At 45.9% G+C, this 22,713-nt stretch overlaps 1 protein-coding gene across 4 annotated transcripts in view; it reads right to left on the bottom strand.

The window, feature by feature from the left end:
• ApepP (Aminopeptidase P) overlaps positions 1 to 22,713 on the bottom strand; it is a 334,482-nt gene that overhangs the window by 275,967 nt on the left and 35,802 nt on the right. For all 4 annotated transcript variants that reach the window (XM_069309418.1, XM_069309421.1, XM_069309419.1 and 1 more), the window contains one exon: positions 267 to 435. In XM_069309418.1, the coding sequence (XP_069165519.1) occupies positions 267 to 435 (169 nt within the window). The remainder of the gene's footprint in view (positions 1 to 266; positions 436 to 22,713) is intronic.

The raw sequence follows: 22,713 nt of genomic DNA, 5'->3' as shown, positions 1-22,713 counted from the left end.
CCTTTGTGGCTGCATAAATGTCCCCTTTGACCCTTTGTGGCTGCATAAATGCCCCCCTTTGACCCTTTGTAGAATTTAGTAGCCCGGTCTGTTGGTTCCCTTCCTCTGTGGTGTTGCCTGTGTTGCCTTTCTAGTTTCAACAATTTATGAGCCAAAAGTCATGAGACAATTACACAAGTATAAAAATTGCATATGAAATTGGGAAAATGAATGAAATATACAGAAGACTTTAAACCTAACCATATGCAATCTTAAAACTATTGTACCTTGCTTCATTAATGTCCAATTTTCATCCATTTGTTGACTTGCTTGAAGGTGATAACGGCCATCGGTCCAGAGTGCAGCATCAGTGTCGGTAACAATAGCAGTTCCAGCAGATCCAGTAAATCCAGAGATAAATGCCCTCCGTTGGTCACATGGAGCTATATACTCACTCTAAAAATAAAAAAAAAACCAGCGTTGAATGTAATGAAACGCCCTTTTCTGGGTGAGACCCGGAGGCTCCCCGGAGCTTTACCGGCTGATATGCAAACGTCAGACATTGGCATCAGTCATGTGTATGGAGTTCTAGGGCCTACCGGGGACCACGAGCCAGAACCTGGCCCCCTCAGAGAGGCAAGGGGAGCAATGGCCTATAGACACCCCCGTGTGGTTGGAAGCATTCTATGTCTGCCATCGACCGGGTCAAGCATCCAGAAAGGTAAGCATTCCAAAACAAACCCCTATTCTGGTGAAAATTGCTACCTAAGCCAAACTAGTGGATAGAACTTTTCAACAGAAAACAAGGAAACTAGTATGACGTCATACGTCACCGCGCCACTGTCTGCGCAGCTCCCCCCTCCCCGGGAGGGGGAAGGGGGAGCCCCAGACCTCCCACGCCGGCTATCCACCCATCAGTTCTGAGGCTGGATGTCAAAACACGCGAAAAATGCCGACCGGAGGGAGGGAGGGTTGCCAGGGAGCCTCCGGGTCTCACCCAGAAAATGGCGTTTCATTACATTCAACGCTGGTTTTCTGGGGGGAGCCCCGTCGGCTCCCCGGAGCTAACTACCCACAGAGGAAGGTCAAAGGGACAAAACCGGGAGGCGGACACCACGCACCCCCCAAGGAGGCGAGACAACCGGCAGCAAACGCCAACCCAAGGCGCCACAGCCCCGAAAATCCCGGGAACAACCCGAGAACCACGAGCAGCAAAGCCCCTGCACGAACACCAAAAATCCATGCCCGAAAGACTGCAAGGCCACGTCGCCCAGACGGCAGCGAGAGCAGCGAAGCCACGAACGCCACAGGCATGAGGGAAGAACACAGGCAGCTTAGCCGCAAGAACACGGCTGACCACCCGGGACACCATCACCCGCGAACCGGGAAGAACAGAACCGGATCAACGCAAAACGCACTCCGGACCCAAACGCCGTGGCACGCAAACAACAGCGGAGGGCCGCCACTGAACACAAAAACGACACACCCCCGGCCCAACCAATGAAGCACCAACAAACCCTGGACCCCTCCAGAATGCAGCAGCCCCACCCCGCGCCAGAAAAGATGGAGACTGCTGCCATCAAACAACCAAAACGCTAAAACCGAAGGAGCAAGAAAACTCGGCGAACCGACCCCCAGAGGCAAAGGCCCAAAGGAAAGAGCCGACGAAAAAACACACCGGAACCGAAGGGGCACTACCAACCGAGGAGAAGACAGAGCACGCTGACCAGAGACCAGGATGGTGCAAGCGGCGCACGAACAGGCCGGAGGTGAAACGACGCACAAGACAGCTGACTAACGGTGCAGAAGCAACACCAAGACCGAAAGCAAGCTGAAGCGGCTCCGCCCGCGCCGCACGAAAAGAGGCGACAGTATGTGGCAAGACGACGGCCCCCAACCCCCACCAGAAAACCAAGCCGAGAGTAAACCAAGCTAACAAGAGTAACCACCTAAGAAGGGACAGGAAAAGGAAGGACCGCCAAAACACCCCATACTGCCACCAAGAGAAGCACGCAGGTGGGACACCTACCACGAAGCCACCCGACCACCAACCGGAGGCGAGACCACGAGGCAGAACATAAGCAGCCCAGACAAGGCCCCCCCGAGCCCAGGAAAAAGGCGGAGCCGCAAGAAAATCTCGGGCGCGACCACCGAAACCCAGGCGGCACAAAAAGATGGAACGTCTGCCGAACAGAAAAACTCCACAAAGCATGCAAGCCCGCCAGGAGTTCAGAAACGACGGGTCCGACGCGAGACATCGCAAGAACCCCCCCCCCCCCCCCAAAAAAAAAAAAAACGGCAGGGCAAGCTAGGAAAACCAAAGAAGGCGGAAGGGTCGCCGCCAGAACAGGACCCGAACCAAGGGGCACGAACAACTGCAATTACCCGAGACAAAGAAGCACATCACAGGACACAGGCTGACCAACGCCTAAGAACACACGCAGAACATCCCTGCTGCAGGAAGAAAGAGCAGAAGCACAAAAAAAAAAAAAAAAAAACAGGAGAACAACCAGGGGTGGACAATCAGGCAGGGACAAAAACCCCACGCAATCTCCAGGCACAAAACGGCAGCAAAGTGCCACTCCACAACCGGACACAGGAACAAGGACACGCCACCGTGAAACACGGTACCAATGCACACGTGCAGCAGCAGCAACAGGCACCACTGCAACATGCAACATGTAAATAGCAACTCCCCTCTGCAAAGGCAGAGAACGGAGCAGGCAGACCCCAGACAGGGCCAACAGAGACACAACAAAACCCTGCAGGCCCAGAAACCTGCACCAGGCGACCGACGGCGGAGAAACCCCGCTCGATACCTGCTGGATGAGGTACTGGGAGCTCTTTTACACCTGAAGCCCGGCCCAAGGTCAGGCCAGACCGGCCAGAGGATGGCCCACCAGGCAGCTGCTAGGAGCAGTCCACCGGCCCACATACCCCCACAACCAGGACGTGCCGGAACTGCCATACAAAAACAGGCCAGTGCGCCCTGGAAGTCCACGGACGAACCAGCAAGAAGGCTTATGCTCGCAAGGAGGTCGTGTAACAAGCACAGACCACTGATGGTAATACAGTGTTCCCCAAAAGTGCCAATAGCACCACTGCACTCCACTGGTACTATCCCACAAGTTCTACCAGATAGGCGGGACCCAAGAGCCAGAGCTCAAATCCTGCAAGCACAGCCAGGAGCCTCACCAAGTGAGTACAGAACCAACCCCACAACCCCCACACCTCACAACATTAAAAAAGGAGGGTCCCCTGAATGACTCCAGCATGGGATGGACATGCACATGAGGGGGACAGGAAGGGGTGATAAAGGGACAGTCACTGGTGTGCGAACGATCTCAGTCGTACAAAAATATACCTAAATAAAGACAGGTATATAAACACCGCCGCATCCAGCGCCCGGCCAAAAGACGCCAGACCGCAGAAACTCACCTGGCGAATGGTGGCACGAATGTGACACGACTCAACCGAGCCCAGAAGAACTTGGGAGCACCGCCAGGTGAAGACGCCAGAGCCGGACCCTGCTGGACCCGCAGGAGAACAGGGAGAGGCGAAGCACTGTAGCAAAAATGGGCGCAAGACCCCAGCACTGAAACACCGCCCAGACCAAAACAAACAACACGGCGCATGCGCATAACACGCTGGCCGAACCGCACACCCTCCCTGCGGGAATGCGCCAGCCAGGACTACTGCACGAGAAAAGGAGCCAAAAGAAGAAGCAGGAACAATAAAACCGGCCAAAGAAGCAGAGAGCCTAAAAAGGAACCCAACCGGGCGACAAGTAGCCCAACCGGGCGACAAGTAGCCCAACCGGGCGACAAGTAGCCCAACCGGGCGACAAGTAGCCCAACCGGGCGACAAGTAGCCCAACCGGGCGACAAGTAGCCCAACCGGGCGACAAGTAGCCCAACAGGGCGACAAGTAGCCCAACAGGGCGACAAGTAGCCCAACAGGGCGACAAGTAGCCCAACAGGGCGACAAGTAGCCCAACAGGGCGACAAGTAGCCCAACAGGGCGACAAGTAGCCCAACAGGGCGACAAGTAGCCCAACAGGGCGACAAGTAGCCCAACAGGGCGACAAGTAGCCCAACAGGGCGACAAGTAGCCCAACAGGGCGACAAGTAGCCCAACAGGGCGACAAGTAGCCCAACAGGGCGACAAGTAGCCCAACAGGGCGACAAGTAGCCCAACAGGGCGACAAGTAGCCCAACAGGGCGACAAGTAGCCCAACAGGGCGACAAGTAGCCCAACAGGGCGACAAGTAGCCCAACAGGGCGACAAGTAGCCCAACAGGGCGACAAGTACGAGGAGCCGACAGACGTTCCAATAATGCAGGAAGTAGCGAAAAACCTTCCCGTACCCTCGAGAACACAGAAGCCAACACTAGTCCCGAAGGCACACGAAGGCGCAGGCGCACCCGAGATCAGAAGTCACGCAGAACCCCATCGAACGGGGAAACATGACAAAAACACCATCTCAAAAACGGGGGGAGGAAACATCCACCCACAGAACGGAACCAACCGACTCAAAGGCCAAGGAACCGAGCCCGGGGAGGGGCCGACGTCCAACAGCACGTACGGCGAGTGGGGAGGAAAGACCCCACTCCGCGTAACCACAAGCCCTGCCTAGAGGGGGATAAAAACACCCACAGGGTCTAACGGGGCCAAGGCCCCCCCAAGTCAGCCCCTTGCCAGCCCCGGGAACCGACACGACAGGCCCCGGGGCCGAGCCGTTCCCCCAAAGCCCCGGCCGTACCAGAAAACCGGGGCAGCCGTGAAAACACTAAGGAAGGGAGCCCACTGGCAGACTCATACAACACGGCTGGAGGAACAGGCCCAAATGCCCCCGTCACTACCCCGGAAGGGGAATTCATCGAGACTGCCCGACTCTCAACACCACCAAAAACCCCGCCCCGAACCTACAGACGGTAAGGAACCGGATACAGGCAGGAAGGGTGAACCAGGTAAAAGACAAGGGGGCGTGGATGGAACCGAAGCAACCAACACCCCCAAGTCCCAAAACGAACTACAACGGGGCAGCCCCGGGGCTCCCGGGGAGAAAACCACGAGAACGTTGCCACCACCAAGGCTCAAGTGCAACGCCCTTGCTGCCCGCACCCGCTTTGTTAGCACAACTGGGTAACCGAGCCACAACGAGCAACCAAACTCGCAGGACTCCGGGTCGAAGGTGTCACCGACCCCACAGGCAGCAGACGGAGGCAAAACAGAGTCACCCAGAGACAAAAGGTGAGAGCAACCCTCAAACTCGCTGGAAGCGAGGGGGGGACTCTGGGGTCACATCCATCGGACCCACGCGCCCCCAGGGGTTTCCCAGGGTCCCGAGTGTTTACTTTAAGAGGACTCGCGCTCAGGTAATCCCAGGCAGGGTACTGCTAACCGGCACCCAAAGTTACCAAACAACTTTCTAAGAGCTGAACCCCCGGGACGTGTACACTCACGGGGACCTAGCAGGGGGTACCACCAGAAAATACTCAGAACACAAGGGGCAAGAACGAAGGCAGACCCCCCCCACCAGGTAGATAAACAAAAAGAAAAAGAAAACCCCGCAACAGGACAGCGTACCCAAGCGGAACAGAGCCGGCCGCTATGATTGGTAAAGACAAGCTGCACAGTACCCCGCGCCCCACCAGTGCAAACACTGCCCCTTACTCTAAGGCGAACAAGGGAGACAGAACACCCGAGCACACAAAGAGCGGCCGAAAACCAAGCAGTAAACGGCCAAGCAGGGACAGGACCCAAGGAACTTGTGGAAGGTGGCCCCAAGCCCCAAGGGCAGTACTTACAGGGCACCTAGGGAAGGGAACCCTAGGCGCATGCAGCCCGAGTACTGAAGAATCGCTCCCGGCTCACGCACCACCTAGAAAACAGACACCACACTCTAGGTACAGTGCTGAAACAACAACCACTGGAGCCGGAGCACATAACCATTGCCTATAGCATCAGCCGAAGAACTGATGGGTGGATAGCCGGCGTGGGAGGTCTGGGGCTCCCCCTTCCCCCTCCCGGGGAGGGGGGAGCTGCACAGACAGCGGCGCGGTGACGTATGACGTCATACTAGTTTCCTTGTTTTCTGTTGAGTTCTATCCACTAGTTCGGCTTAGGTAGCAATTTTCACCAGAATAGGGGTTTGTTTTGGAATGCTTACCTTTCTGGATGCCTGACCCGGTTGATGGCAGACATAGAATGCTTCCAACCACACGGGGGTTTCTATAGGCCATTGCTTCCCTTGCCTCTCTGAGGGGGCCAGGTTCTGGCCGTGGTCCCCGGTAGGCCCTAGAACTCCATACACATGACTGATGCCAAAGTCTGACATTAGCATATCAGCCGGTAAAGCTCCGGGGAGCCGACGGGGCTCCCCCCAGAAAATGTAATAATAATAGACTTTTTGCTACAGTAATCACTATCATAATTCTTTCTAAGTACAAACTACTAGGGTCAAAACTGGCCTCCATTTCATAGCAGAGAAAGTAGTCAACTATAAAGTGATCACAATCTGAATTCTCCCAACTAAGGAATATTCTTACTAAGTCTTGCCAAATCACTACTAGTTTTTTGCAAATTTGAGATACAAATATACAGCACAGAAATAACTCCCTGCCTTTGGACAGAAGCTTGGTGTTGAAGTACATACAGATACAATAGATATAATTTTACAAATGGCTATGTTCCATCTCAATTTGTACTTAAATTGGTATACAAAGCAGCTGAAACATTATTACACTTCAATTAGCCAGGCAGTACAATTAAATAAAACCAGCATAGAATGTATTAATTCATTGTGTCAGGGGACAGGAAGCCAGGTTATATATACAGTACATATTATGCGTGCATTGAGCCCCCCCCACCCCCACCCAGGGTCAAATTACTGACCCTCCTCAGGATGCAACCTGCTTGATGTGGTTCTGGGAGTTCTTCTACTCTTCAAGCCCAACCCAAGGCCAGGCTTGACTTGTGAGAGCTTGGTCCACTAGGCTGTTGCTTGGAGCGGCCCGCAGGCCCACATAGCCCTCTGCATCTATATGCACACTGATATTGATCCTGATCAAAATCTTCTGTCTCATATCTACACCAACCAGCACATTGATCGTCAGTATTGCAAGTATTTCACAGCACACCAGGCTAAAAACAAACTTCAAAATAGCACCTGTCTATCAGTTTATAACCAAAATGTTGGATCACTTGGTAAACATTTTGACGATATAAATGCATTACTCACAGCAATAGGTACTAACTTATCGTTCATTATTTTAACAGAAACTTGGCTAAATAAAGACTATACCCAACTCTACAACTTAGCTGGTTATAAAGCCATTCATAACTGTAAGCCTAATAAAAAAGGGGGTGGCACAGCCATATATTACCGAGATACATTTATCTGCAACAGTGTTATTAGTGACAGAGATGACTACAGTGAATATACTTTTGCTCAGTTTACAATTAAATCCCTTAAATCCTCTTTGACTATTGGAGCCATCTATAGATTTCCCAACACTAACATAGCTTCTTTCTCAGATAACCTAAGGAATCTTATTATAAACAACAATTTCAACAAAAAACACACCATTCTGGGAGGAGACTTCAATATTGACCTGGGTCAACAAAATTGCTCTCAAGTTGACTATTTCCTTAACAGCATGAACTCCTGTATGCTAATCCCCACAATCACCAAACCTACCCGAGTCACTCAAACATCAGCCACTACCTTGGACCACATATGGACAAACATAACAGCTCCCCTTGTATCTGGTATAATCTATGACAGAACAACTGACCACTATCCTACCTTTCTCATAGCCAACATGGATATAACAACACCAAAAAGCAAGAAACTTTATTAAGCTACACAGTGAATCAGCTTTAGGCAATCTTACAGATGCACTTCACAATATTAACTGGGATTCTGAATTCAATAATACCCAGGATATAAATTCATTAGCTAACCCTCTTCCTCTCCAAAACTCTAAGCCTCTACAACCTTCATTGTCCCCTTCTTACCAAGCAAGTAACTGACAAAAGATTAAACAATCCATGGCTCACAAGTGGCATTCTCAACTCAGTCAACAAGAAACATGAATATGAAAAGAAATTTAGGATTGGCCTAGTTTCAAAGGAAGTAGCTAAAAGGTACTCATCAATGCTTACCAGTATCATAAGAAAGGCAAAACTTGCATATTATGTGAATAGATTCAATGAAGCAAAAGGCAACATGAAAAGCACTTGGAAAACAATCTCTAGTATCCTAGGAACTAAACAACACTCACATAATCAAATAAAACTCTACAAGGATGGGGATATACCATCAACTGATTTAGAAATGGCAAATGAATTTAATAGTTTCTTTTCATCAGTTGGTGCTAATCTTGCCAGTAAATCCCACAGACTCAGACACATATTACCACATCTCTCTCAGGCAGCTATCCAAACTCTCTTCTCCTTTCACCAATCAGCCCGGCAGATGTTGTGTCCATCATACACACTCTAAAAACCAAGGCAGGGAACACCAGTGAAATTCCGTCCATTGAATACAAGTGCGCCTCCCATGCCCTTGCCCACCCATAGCCCTACTGTTCAACAAATCTATTGAGTGTCACACCTTCCCTGATATCCTCAAAAATGTAAGAGTAACGCCAGTCCATGAAGGAGGCAATCCGGCAGACATAAACAATTATAGACCAATATCAAATCTACCCATTCTATCAAAAATATTTGAAAAAATTATTTACAAACAGCTCTATTCCTACCTCATAAAATTCGACATACTCAGCCCCTGCCAGTTTGGCTTCCGGTCCAAAAAGAGCACCAACGATGCAATCATTAGTCTCCTTGACGTAATCTACTCAGCCCTTGACAAAAATGAGTTTTCGATTGGACTCTTCATTGACCTAAGAAAAGCCTTTGATACTGTTAATCACAACTACCTCTTACTTAAACTCCAGCATTATGGAATCCGAGGCCTTGCCCTTGACTACATCCGATCCGATCTTGGTGACAGACACCAATAGGTAACCATCAATGATACAACTTCTTCCACTTTACCAATTACCGTTGGAGTGCCACAGGGCAGTATCTTAGGACCTCTTCTATTTCTTATATATATCAATGATCTGCCTAATGTCTCTAATATTCTTAAACCTATATTGTTTGCTGACGATACTACCCTTATCTATTCAGACCTCAACCCACATACACTAAATAATGTTGTGAATAATGAATTAAAAAAAGTCCACTTATGGATGTCAAGTAACAAACTAACATTAAACACAGAAAAGACTTACTACATCTTATTTGGAAACAAATCATCAAATGCAATTCAGCTACAGATAGACAACATTAACATCAGTAATAAAAATGATGGCAAGTTTCTTGGCCTATTCCTAGACAACAGACTCAACTTCAGCACCCACATTTAACACATAACTAAGAAAGTCTCTAAGATAGTTGGTATACTCTCCAAAATAAGATATGTTCCTAACTCTGCTCTCCTCTCACTATATTATGCACTAATCTACCCCTATCTTAATTATGGTATCTGTGCATGGGGGTCTACCACTGCAAACCACCTTAAGCCCATCATCACGCAGCAAAAATCTGCTATCAGAATAATAACTAACTCTGCTTTCAGACAACACTCGGCTCCCTTGTTTAAATCCCTAAACTTGCTAAATATTAACTCCCTCCACACATTCTCTTGTGTCAACTACATTTACAAAACCCTGTTCTTAAATGAAAACCATGCTCTGAAACTCTCCCTGGACAGATGTAATAGGACCCATTATCACCACACCAGAAATAAATATCTCTTTGATATCCCCAGGGTCAAACAATCTGTGTAAACACTATGCAAATTAACTGACCTAGTCTATGGAACTCACTCCCTAGTGAATTGAAAGCTGTCAAACTTTTGCCTTATTTAAAAGCAAAACCAAAAAGTACCAAATTTCATGTTAGTGTTAACCTAGTGTTACCCAATCTCCTAATTTTTATGTATTTAACCCAAACAACCTTATCATTGTGTTCATTGCTGTCTTCTTTTATGTGCTAGCCATATGCTGTATTGTGACTACCAATTTTTGTCAACTACCATTCACGCTGTCATTGCAATCAATAATGATACCATCATTAATGGTATAATAATGATATATCATCCATTTTGATATATTTATATAATAAAATGAGTGAATCATCGATGTACTAAAAAATATGGTGTGCATATTGTTGATTCAATTATGTTCATCAATCAGTGAACAAATACTTTGTCGGTTATTACACTATAAGCACAGATTATATATAAGTATCTGCACGTTTTGTTCACCATAACGAACCACTAAGTAGCTATTATGAGTCAAAAAGTAACGAGGAGTGACCGCCGTGCACCAGCCAGCCACTCACGCCCTCCCTTAAGTCATCTGACTCACCCACATTCTCCTCCCACCATACTGTTTTTGCTTTTATTCACTATATACAGACGTTATATATAAGTATCTACATTTGTGTTCACCATAACGAGCCACTAAGTTGGTATGCTGAGTGGCAGTGGCAGCCCGCCACTGGCTGCCACTCCCTCCCTCCCTCACCTCACCTGACTTACCACCATTCTCCACCCACCATACTGTTTTTGCTTTTATATACAGACGTTATATATAAGTATTTACATGTTTTGTTCACCATAACTGTACATCTAAGCTTGTATGGTGAGTAAAGGCACAAAGACGTAGGACCTCACACAGTCAGCTGATGGCTGCCGCCCTCAAGGCCAAACACACTAATATTTCTCCTCCAACCATACTGTTTGGTGTTATTACGCTATATACACACATTACATATAAATATCTACCTGTTTTATTCACCATACTTGTACAAATAAACTGGTATGGTGCCCAAAGACCATCGTGGTAACCAGTAAACAACACTGTCGTCTGCATGGTGGCGTCGTGCAGACGACGCCACCGCCCTCACCAAAATGGCAGCTCCCAACCTTCTCCTCTTGCTGTTTATACCTTCTATACACATGTTATATATAAGTATCTACATTTGTGTTCACCGTAGCGAACCACTAAGCTGGTATGGTGAGTGCAGTCAATAAAAGGTGGCCACACACAGTCAGAAGACATCGCCACCACCCTCCCTCCCACAGCATTACTCCTCCCTCCATGGCGCACAGCGCTAAATATCACCACAATCCTGCTAGTATCAGAACCCTGGTCAGTTTTATCACAGTCAGGGGTCTTCTGTAATAATATCATCGCTACATAATAGCATGAACAAGTATATTATGGCATTTTTAGGCGATGCTGTGGTCACAAGCTGAACAGCAGTGCTGTTAGCTCATGTTGCATTTGCATCAGGCTTGGTAGCTCACTCAATACTGAGACCAATATTACCCGGGAGTTTGGCCCACGATTTTTAAAAAAAATGGCGTCTGTTTACAAGAGCCCTGATGAAGGTGTAGTGAACCCCGAGTATCCGCGGGCTGTTTAAATCTTGCGCAGTACTCCAACACATCATATGACGTGATGAGCAGTTGACTGGAACAACTTCCAACATGTCATATGACGTGATGCGCACTTTAAGGGTTAATATACCTACAATTTTCTCTCATATTTTGTTTTTTTCGCCTTGTAACTTATCATTTTTTATGAATTTTGCAAGTATTTACGTACTTAAAATTTTCTTAGATTAAGGACCTGCCCGAAACGCTGCGCGTACTAGTGGCTTTACAAGATTGTAATTACCATATTATGTATCCTCACAATCCCAATGTACCTTCTTGTATATGCATAAATAAATAAATAAATAAATAAATAAATAAACAAACATACCCACCACAGCCCGGTTGGTTTGGCACTTTTTTTTAGAACACAATCCAGTTATCTCTTGAAGATGTCCACGATTGTTTTAGCAATATTTCTTATAGTCACTCAGAGGACGTTGAACAACTGCAGACCTCTAATGTTTATATAGTGTTCTCTGATTGTGCCTATGGCACCCCTGTTCTTCACGGGTTCTATTCTGCATTTTCTTCCATGTCGTTCACTCCAGTACATTGTTATTTTACTGTGTAGATTTGAGACCTGGCCCTCCAGTATCTTCCTTGTGTATATTATTTGGTATCTCTCTCGTCTCCTTTCTAGTGAGTACATTTGGAGAGCTTTGAGACGATCCCAATAATTGAGGAGCTTTTTCGCATCTATGCATGCCATACGAGTTCTCTGTATTCCCTCTATTTCAGTAATCTCTCCTGCTCTGGAAGGGGAAAGTGAGTACCAAGCAGTACTCAAGATGGGACAGCACAAGTGATTTGAAAAGTACAACCATTGTGATGGGATCCCTGGATTTGAAAGTTCTCGTAATCCATCCTATTATTTTTCTGGCTGGTGCAATATTTGCTTGGTTATGCTCCCTAAACTTTAGATCGTCGGACATCATTATTCCCAAATCCTTGACATGCTGTTTTTCTACTATGGGCAGATTCGATTGTGTTTTGTACCCTGTATTATGTTTCAGATCCTCATTTTTGCCGTACCTGAGTACCTGAAATTTATCACTGTTAAACACCATGTAATTTTCTGCTGCCCAATTGAAAATTTTGTTAATATCTGCTTGAAGTTTTTCAATATCTTCAGCAGAGGTAATTTTTATGCTGATTTTTGTGTCATCTACAAAGGATGACACAAAGCTGTGACTTGTATTTTTGTCTATATCTGATATGAGAATAAGGAAAAGCAGTGATGCAAGGACTGTACTGTACCTTGAGGTACAGAGCTTTAAACTGCATTTGGACAATTTTATTTGGTTGACTGCTACTCTTTGTCTTCTGTTCGACAGGAAGTTGAGTGTCCAGCGTTCTACTTTACCAGTTATGCCGATTGACCTCATTTTGTGTGCTATCACTCCATGGTCACATTTGTTGAATGTCTTTGCAAAGTCTGTGTATACAACATCTGCATTTTGCTTTTCTTCTAAAGCTGTTGTGATTTTGTCATAATGGCTGAGTAACTGTAACAGACAGGATCCTTCTGCTCTAAAGCCATGTTATCCTGGGTTGTGTAGCTCATTATTTTCCATAAAACTAGAAAGCTGATTCCTAATCACTCTTTCAAAAACTTTTAACTTTGGAGTTCTTCGGTGGTCAGTTCTCTGTTGTGTTCTACCACCAACTCCTCCACATCAGCACCATCCAATTCCAAGCCCTTTCTCCGACCCAGAGTAACAATTTCCTCAACAATGGGCACTTCATTTACAGGCTTAAACTCCTCAAAGTCTAGTTCTGGCACACATTCAGGCCACAATTTTCTCCAGCCAGAGATCAGGGTTCTTTGAGTCACTTCTTGCCAGGCTTTGTCAACGAGTTTTAAAGCATTACAAATTTTAAAATGGTGTTTCCAGAACTCTTTGAGGCAGAGTTTTGTGGCTTCAGTCACTTCAAAACATTTCCAGAAAAGTGCCCTTTCATAAAGTTTATTAAAATTTGCTATGATTTTCTGGTCCATAGGCTGAATTAGAGGAGTGGTGTTAGGAGGAAGGAACTTTACTGTGAGAAAATTACTCTATCTGTTCAACAATCCATCTTGCAAGCCTGGACGATGAGCAGGAGCATTGTCGAGGAGACGCAGGGCTTTGAGTGGCAAATTTTCTCCTGCAGATATTTTTGCATGGCAGGGCACACCACATCAGTCCTCCACTCCGTAAAAAAAATCCTAGTCACCCATGCCTTATTATTAGCCCTCCACATCACACACATTATTTGGATTTTTAGAATGATACACAAGAAAGGGTTTAATTTTCAAATCGCCACTCGCATTTCCCCACAGCACAAGCATAAACCTATCTTTCATAGGCTTGTGTCCGGGCAATGAGTTTTCCTCCTTGGTAATATATGTCCTCTTAGGCAATCTTTTCCAGAACAGTCCTGTCTCATCACAATTAAGCACTTGTTACAGTAGGTATCCCTCAGCCTCTACAAACTCTTTAAATTCTTCAATAAATCTTTCAGCCGCTGGTTTATCTGAGCTGGCAGCCTCCCCATGCCTCACAATACTATGAATACTACTCCTATTTTTAAATTTGTTAAACCATCCCCTGCTTGCCTATCGTATCTGCACTCGTTCCAGGGGTTTTCTTTACAAGGTCTTCGTGCAATACCCTGGCTTTCTCACAAATGATGGCCTCTGAAACACTATCACCTGCTAACTCCTTGTTGTGTATCCAAATTAATAACAACTTTTCCATATCCTCAAGTATTTGTGGTCTTTGTTTCGTGATTGTAGATATGCCTTTTGCCACTTTAGCACTCATAATGTCCTTTTTCTTGGCAAGTATAGAGCATATCATTGACGTGGATTTGTTGTACTGCCTACAATGTTCAACAACACATGAACCATTTTCATGCTTCCGAATGATCTCTTGTTTTTCCTCTATTCTCATCCTCACATGCGATTTCTTGACTTGAACCTCACCACTGGCTTTCCTGGGACCCAATGCGAGATATATTAAAACAACTTTTATGCTCAAACGGCCAAATATCCAACAAAAAACTGTAAATCCTTGTGAAGAATTCAGGCGGGATAGTCACTGGATGCGAGGCAATGGTAAACTGAGGGGCGATCGCCGTGCCACCACGTGCTAGGTCCACCCGTACGCATATCAACACACTCGTTACCCGATGCAATGCTAGTATTCCAATGTAAATTTTCCAACCAAATCGGGCTCGTAACCCAAAAAACTCGTAAATAGGGACGCTCATAACCCGGGGTTCCACTGTAAGAACGAAGCAGTTGGCCCAGATGGAGTTTCTCCGTGGCTTCTGAGAGAATGTGCACCCGAGCCTCAGCATTCCACTTCAACTGATTTTCCAGGCATACCTGTGTACAGGAGTCATAGAAGATGTGTGGAAAAAGGCTAACATTGTTCCAATCTACAAAAAGTGGCAGCAGGGAAGACCCCCTCAATTACAGACCTGTATTATTGACAAGTGTAGTCAAAATATTGGAAAAATAATTAAAACTAAATGGGGAGAACACCTGGAGAAAACTATAAAATAACACAGACGGTATGGATTTTAACACTTTGGTGCACCCCACTCGCCACCCCTCAACTGTGCGATATGGGACCCAGGGTGTCACGGTAGTGCGAGTAAAATCTGAAAAGTGTATACTCTCCAACTTTGTCCCCTTAACCCTTAAACTGCGCATGGCGTATATATACGCCCTGAGTAACATGTCCCATGGTGCGCATGGCGTATATATACGCTATAGGGTGCCAGGCCTGATTCAAATGGCCCGCGGCTACACGGGGCTCACAGTAGCTTCCTCAGGGCTCTTGTAAACAGATGCCATTTTAAAAAAAAATCGTGGGCAATATTCTCAGGTGTGAGAGGCACAGTACTGTTGGAGCAACCAAGGCCGGCGCACGCAGCATGAGCGAACAGCATTGATGTTCAGCTTGTGACCACAGCATCGCCGAAAAATGTCAAAATAAATATATAATTGTTATTATTTAGCAATGACAATATTACAGATGACCAATGACTGTGATATAAATAACCAGGGTTGTGATAATTGCAGGATTGTTGTAATAATTAGCGCTGTGGGAGGAGTGATGCTGAGTGACGGAGGGAGACAGCATCGTTTACTGACTGTGTGGCCACCTGTTATTGTTTGCATTCACCATACCAGGTTATTGGTTCTCTATAGTAAACACAAATGTAGATACTTATATATAATGTGTGTATTAGTGTAATAACAGCAAAAGGATTATGCTGGGAGGAGCCATATGGGTGACGGAGGTGACGTCGTCTGCACGATTTGTCTAGCTGTTTAGAGGGTGGCCACTATGCTCTTTGGGCGCACTACAAAAGAAGATAGAGAGAAGCTGAAACTGAATCTCGCCGAGGCAAAACATTTAAATGAGAGCAGGAATGAAGAAGAAATAAATTCTTTTTTCTACAAAGTGATAGGGGTAGGCAAACCAGTAAAGTGGTACATAAAGGCAAACCAACAAAATCAATAGAGAGAGGGGGAGTGAAGAATAAGGAGAGGGGGAACAAGTTCCTGAAGATTGCATACACCAACATAGATGGAGTGAGATCGAAGATACTGGAGTTAAGTGATGTAATACAGCTGCAGACACCAGACATTGTTGCACTCACGGAGACAAAACTTGAAGATGTAATTTTAAATGAGGTCATATTCCCAAGAGGCTACTCAATTTGGAGACGGGACAGAAAAATTAGGAAAGGCGGTGGCGTTGCTGTGCTGGTAAAAGAACACCTAAAGGTGAAGGAAATAATGACTGCCAATCCACAAGAAGTTGACATAATAGCACTAGAGATCTGCTATGAGGATGATAAACTAATGATGATAAATGCATATAGTCCACCGCCAAGCAGCACATGGTCAAAGGAGGAGCTAGATAGTAAACGTGAAGGTCTTATAACAATAATGAGAGAGATTATAGCGAGAGCGGATAACGATAGATCACGACTGTTGATAGTCGGTGACTTCAACTTGAAATCCATAGACTGGGAAGCATATGAAGCTAAAACAGAAGATTTTTGGACCTGTAAATTTGTAGACCTCATCCTGGAAACATTCTTGTATCAACATGTTAAACAAGCTACGAGGATGAGGGAAGGGGACGTTCCCTCCATGCTAGATTTGATATTTACCAGGAAGGAGGAAGAGATATTTGACATTCAGTACCTTCCTCCCTTGGGTAAAAGTGACCATGTCTTTTTGGGAATAAAGTATGCAATGCGTTATAAGCTGGAAGAAAATATGGAGGTTGAAGCAGATGAAAAACCAGACTTCAGGAGAGGACATTATGGTGACCTTAGAAATTTTGTTAGTGAGTATAATTGGACAGACTTGATGCTAGGCAAGGAAGTGAATGAGATGTATGGCAAGTTTTGTGAAATATATGATAAAGGCACAAAAAAATTTATACCAAAACAGAGATGCAGAACTAGGAAACAGGATTGGTTCAATAGAAATTGCGAGAGGGCTAGAGACCGAAAGACACAAAAATGGAATCAATACAGGAAGAGGCCGAACCCCCAAACATACCAGCGATACAAAGATGCGAGAAACAACTACACGGCAGTGAGGAGAGAGGCAGAAAGAAATTTTGAAAAAGGGATTGCGGGCAAATGTAAAACAGAACCAGGTCTATTCTATAAATTCATAAACAACAAATTGCAGGTAAAGGATAATATTCAGAGGTTGAAAATGGCAAATAGATTCACGGAAGATGAAAAGGAAATGTGTGAAACACTAAACGAAAAGTTCCAAAGTGTGTTTGTACAAAATGAAATCTTTAGGGAACCAGATACAATAAGAATTCCAGAGAACAACATAGAACACATAAAGGTGTCTAGAGACGAAGTGGAAAAAATGCTCAAGGAGCTCGGTAAGAACAAAGCAGCTGGCCCAGATGGCGTTTCACCATGGGTTCTGAGAGAATGTGCATCTGAGCTCAGCATTCCACTTCACCTGATCTTTCAGGTATCCCTGTGTACAGGAATCGTAGCAGACGGGTGGAAACAGGCTAACATAGTTCCAATCTACAAAAGTGGCAGCAGGGAAGACCCCCTCAATTATAGACCTGTATCATTGACAAGTGTAATAGTGAAAGTATTGGAAAAACTAATCAAAACTAAATGGGTTGAACACCTAGAGAGAAATGATATAATATCAGACAGACAGTATGGTTTTCGATCTGGAAGATCCTGTGTATCGAATTTACTCAGTTTCTATGATCGAGCCACAGAGATATTACAGGAAAGAGATGGTTGGGTTGACTGCATCTATCTGGACCTAAAAAAGGCTTTCGACAGAGTTCCACATAAGAGGTTGTTCTGGAAACTGGAAAATATTGGAGGGGTGACAGGTAAGCTTCTATCATGGATGAAAAATTTTCTGACTGATAGAAAAATGAGGGCAGTAATCAGAGGCAATGTATCAGAATGGAGAAATGTCACAAGTGGAGTACCACAGGGTTCAGTTCTTGCACCAGTGATGTTTATTGTGTACATAAATGATCTACCAGTTGGTATACAGAATTATATGAACATGTTTGCTGATGATGCTAAGATAATAGGAAGGATAAGAAATTTAGATGACTGTCATGCCCTTCAGGAAGACCTGGACAAAATAAGTATATGGAGCACCACTTGGCAAATGGAATTTAATGTTAATAAATGTCATGTTATGGAATGTGGAATAGGAGAACATAGACCCCACACAACCTATATATTATGTGAGAAATCTTTAAAGAATTCTGATAAAGAAAGAGATCTAGGAGTGGTTCTAGATAGAAAACTATCACCTGAGGACCACATAAAGAATATTGTGCAAGGAGCCTATGCTATGCTTTCTAACTTCAGAATTGCATTTAAATACATGGATGGCGATATACTAAAGAAATTGTTCATGACTTTTGTTAGGCCAAAGCTAGAATATGCAGCTGTTGTGTGGTGCCCATATCTTAAGATGCACATCAAAAAACTGGAAAAGGTGCAAAGACATGCTACTAAGTGGCTCCCAGAACTGAAGGGCAAGAGCTACGAGGAGAGGTTAGAAGCATTAAATATGCCAAAACTAGAAGACAGAAGAAAAAGAGGTGATATGATCACTACATACAAAATAGTAACAGGAATTGATAAAATCGACAGAGAAGACTTCCTGAGACCTGGAATTTCAAGAACAAGAGGTCATAGATTTAAACTAGCTAAACACAGATGCCGAAGAAATATAAGAAAATTCACCTTCGCAAATAGAGTGGTAGACGGTTGGAACAAGTTAGGTGAGAAGGTGGTGGAGGCCAAGACCGTCAGTAGTTTCAAAGCGTTATATGACAAAGAGTGCTGGGAAGACGGGACACCACGAGCGTAGCTCTCATCCTGTAACTACACTTAGGTAATTACACTTAGGTAATTACAAGCTTAGGTGTACAGTTACAGTGCATAAAACATGTAGATATTTATATATAATATGTGTATATAGGGTAATAACACTGCAAAAGGTATTGTTGGGGGAGAAAGTTTACTGCGTGTGACCTTGAAAGAGTGAGGGAGCCGCCAGCCGCCATCTGTGTATAGCGACGACTCTTAGTGCCTGAACTAACTATATCAGCTTAGCTGTACAGTTGTGGTGAACAAAATATACACATACTTATATATAACGTCTGTATATAGTGTAATAACACCACAACTGGTATTGTTGGGGGGAGAAAGTTTAGTGCGTGTGTTGAGAGAGTGGCAGCGAGTGGCTGGCTGGTGTGTGGCGGTAACTCCTCGTTGCTTTTCGACTCTCAATACCAACTTAGTGGTTCGTTATGGTGACCAAAACATGCCAATACTTATATATAACCTGTGTATAGAGTGTAATAGCAGCAAAACTATTTGTTTATAGTTTTATAAACATAATAATTGAATCACTAATATGCACATCATACTTTTGAGTATAGCGATTATTAACCACTTTTATTATATAAATATATTACAATACACACTATTGAATAATATTACTCCAAAAAAAAATAAGAAAAAATCAATCGGAGACATTGAAACAATTAGGTAATAATATCTTTGTGGCAACTCCCATCTGTCAACGCGGGTGACGCTGACCGGGTCTGACGACCGCTCTGTCAACGCCCACTTTTTGCCAGACTTCCTCGGTCAATTGCGCCCAAAATATGTCACCTACGATTTTTTTTTTCCATGCTCAGGGGACACAAATTAACATGTTTAGAAGACGAAAAAAAAATTTTGAATTTTTTTTTTTCTTGCGCACAGGGGTGTAAATGTCCCAAGGACCCCTGAGCAGTGTAAGGGTTAATTCTCGTCCTACGAGATTAAGTTTGGCATCATTGTGTTCGCAATTGAATTCTCTACAGCACTAAATGCATATAAACTCCAAAAGCCCGGCTAATTACCCGCAGCAAACAGAGAAAGTGCAAACGAGTTACCCAGGAGCGCGCAAACGCGATAAAATGTTTTCACTATTTTCACTCTGGTCACCTCAATTTTTATCCTAGGTCTTTCATTTTGGTCTCAATGGGTTCGCAATAGAATTCTCAAGAGGAACATTAGCATATCAAATAAAAAACCTGGTCACGCTCCAACCGCCGACGAGTTGAAGACGGGCCACACGTTAGCCGCGAGTGAGTGCTCAGCCGCCTTCCACCTACACTCCCAATTCCCGCCCTTTTCAAGCCTTTCTTTCACAATTTTCTTCCTGGAAGGGCCTTGTTCATGATCACTATCCATCGTGGAGTAAGCGTAGATAGTTTCTAAAGCCGCAGTAAGAAATATAACCACGGAAAATAGGCGAAATGTTCACACGTTTGAGATGCGAGGGGAGGCGACATTGGTCACAACAGTGGAGCGAAAGCAATGGGCCCACGGCGTGTGCCAAGCCACCTGAGGGCCACGAGGCTCAACAAGGAAAATGGGAAGACATCGGCGCGTATTTTAAAACCAGTCCCCCAAAAATTGGATAAAAACCTGATTTTTGGTGATTATTTAAAGTGGATGACGCAATGCTGCGTCATCCCCGGGCGAAAGTGTTAATCTGGAAGATCCTGTGAAACGAATTTACTCAGTTTCTATGATCGAACAACAGAGATTTCACAGGAAAGAGATGGTTGGGTTGACAGCATATATCTGGACCTAAAAAACCAGCATTGAATATAATGAAACGCCATTTTCTGGGTAAGACCTGGAGGCTCCCCAAAGCTATCCAGGCTGATATTGCTAATATTAGACTTTGTCATCAGTCAGTGTGAATGGAGTTCTTAGGCTTACCGGGGACCACGAGCCAGAACCAGGCCCTTCTCAGAGAGACACGAGGAACAATAACCTATAGAAACCTCCATGTGGATGGAAGCATTCTATGTCTGCCATCGACCGGGTCAAGCACCCAGAAAGTTAAGCATCCCAAAACCCTATTCTGGTTAAGAAATTGCTACTGAAAGCCAAACTAGTGGACCACGTCGCTGTCTGTGCAGCTCCTTTCCCCGCCCTCCTGGGGAGGGGAAAGAGGGAGACCCAGACCCCTTGTGCCAGCTACCCAAGTCCCCAGTTCTGAGGTTGGATAAAGGCACAAAAAAAACGCCGACTGGAGGGAGGGAGGGTTACCGGGGAGCCTCCAGGTCTCACTTAGAAAACGCAGTTTCATTACATTCAATGCTGGTTTTCTGAGGGGAGCCCCGTCGGATCCCTGGAGCAACGTACTAAAAGACGAAAATAAGAGGGACTTAACCGGGAGGCGGTCGTTGCTCGCTCCTCAACACGAAGTCGAGACAACTGGCTGCAATCACCGACCCAAAGCGACACAGGCTCGACGAGGCCCAGGAACATTAAGTAACATGCAGCAAGGACCCTGTTCGACCACCAAAATCCCTCGCACCCAAATGTCAGCCCAAAACATGTTGCTAAAGATGGCAGCAAGAGCAGCAAACTTACGAATGTCATGGGCACCAGGAGAGACTGCAAGCTGGCTGGACCGAATAACCCTGTGGATGACCCGAGAGACTTGAACCCTTGAACAGGGAAGAAGGGAAACCTGATCAACCCAGAGTGCACCCAGGGACGTGATAGCCGTTGCCCGCAAATAACGGAGAAGAGCTGCAACCGGACACAACACATGATGCACCCCCGGCCTGACCAACCAAGCATCAACAACCCAAAGATCCTTCTGAAGAACAGCTGTCTCATTCTTTGGCAGAAAAGAAGGAAATGGCTGCAAGCAAACAAACCAATCACAAGGAATAAAAGAGCAGAAATCCCTGCACCGGAGGAGGGTAGACCATCACGGCAAAGTTCAAACTCCCACACAAACCCTTGAGCAACTGCCAAGTGACCCAGAAGCCCCCAGAAACGGGCAAAGGCGGGACCGCAGCCGAAGGAGAGACTCTGGAGGGAGAGACAAGGAAGCAGTCCACGAGTCCCAAACAAGATCCAGCCAAGTCTGAACTAGGGAGGGGGCCAAATGGGACTTTCTCCAGTTCACCAAGAACCCAAACCCGGCGAGCTAGGAAAGAACCAAATTTCTGGCAAGCAGACAAGTGGACCGGCTGGGAGCCCAGACCAGCCAGTCTTTGAGATAGGCTAGCACCCAAACATGTAAGGGAGACAGACGGGCCACTAGGACCCAGGTAAGGCATGTGAAAATGTGAGGTGCCAGGTTCAACCTGAACAGGAGAATGAACCCCAGATGAATCGGAACATGCCAACATGCATCCCGGAGGTCCAGGGACACCGTCCAAGTGCCCGACTCCAACAGAAGCTGGACCTGGGACAGTAGTCATTCGAAAGGGGGGGGGGGGGCCAATGAACAAAGGGGTTAAGGAGGGGCAATGAACCCAGGGGTTCAGACAAGAGACAAGTCCAGAATGAACCGCAGGTCTGTACAGTCCCATTTCGGGACAGAGAACAGACGGGAAACCCATCTGAGAGACGTCATCGTTTCGACCATGCCCAAGCGCACCCACTCCAAGATGACCTGACAGAGCACAGAAGAGGAGGTCTGCCATGCAAGCCCCCAAACACCCCGAAGGAGGCGGGGGCCACTCAATGCCACCGCAGGCCATCGGAAATGAACTGAAAAGCCCACAAATCGTGAGACCAGGCATGAGCGAACAGAGCAAGCCTCCCCCATCCCCATTGCCCAGTTAATGGGACAAACCGAGACAGGGCCGACGCCCCTTA

This window comes from Procambarus clarkii, chromosome 65 (assembly GCF_040958095.1).
Source record: "Procambarus clarkii isolate CNS0578487 chromosome 65, FALCON_Pclarkii_2.0, whole genome shotgun sequence".
NCBI classification, from domain to species: domain Eukaryota; kingdom Metazoa; phylum Arthropoda; class Malacostraca; order Decapoda; family Cambaridae; genus Procambarus; species Procambarus clarkii.
This window is presented reverse-complemented; position numbering and strand designations above follow the sequence as displayed.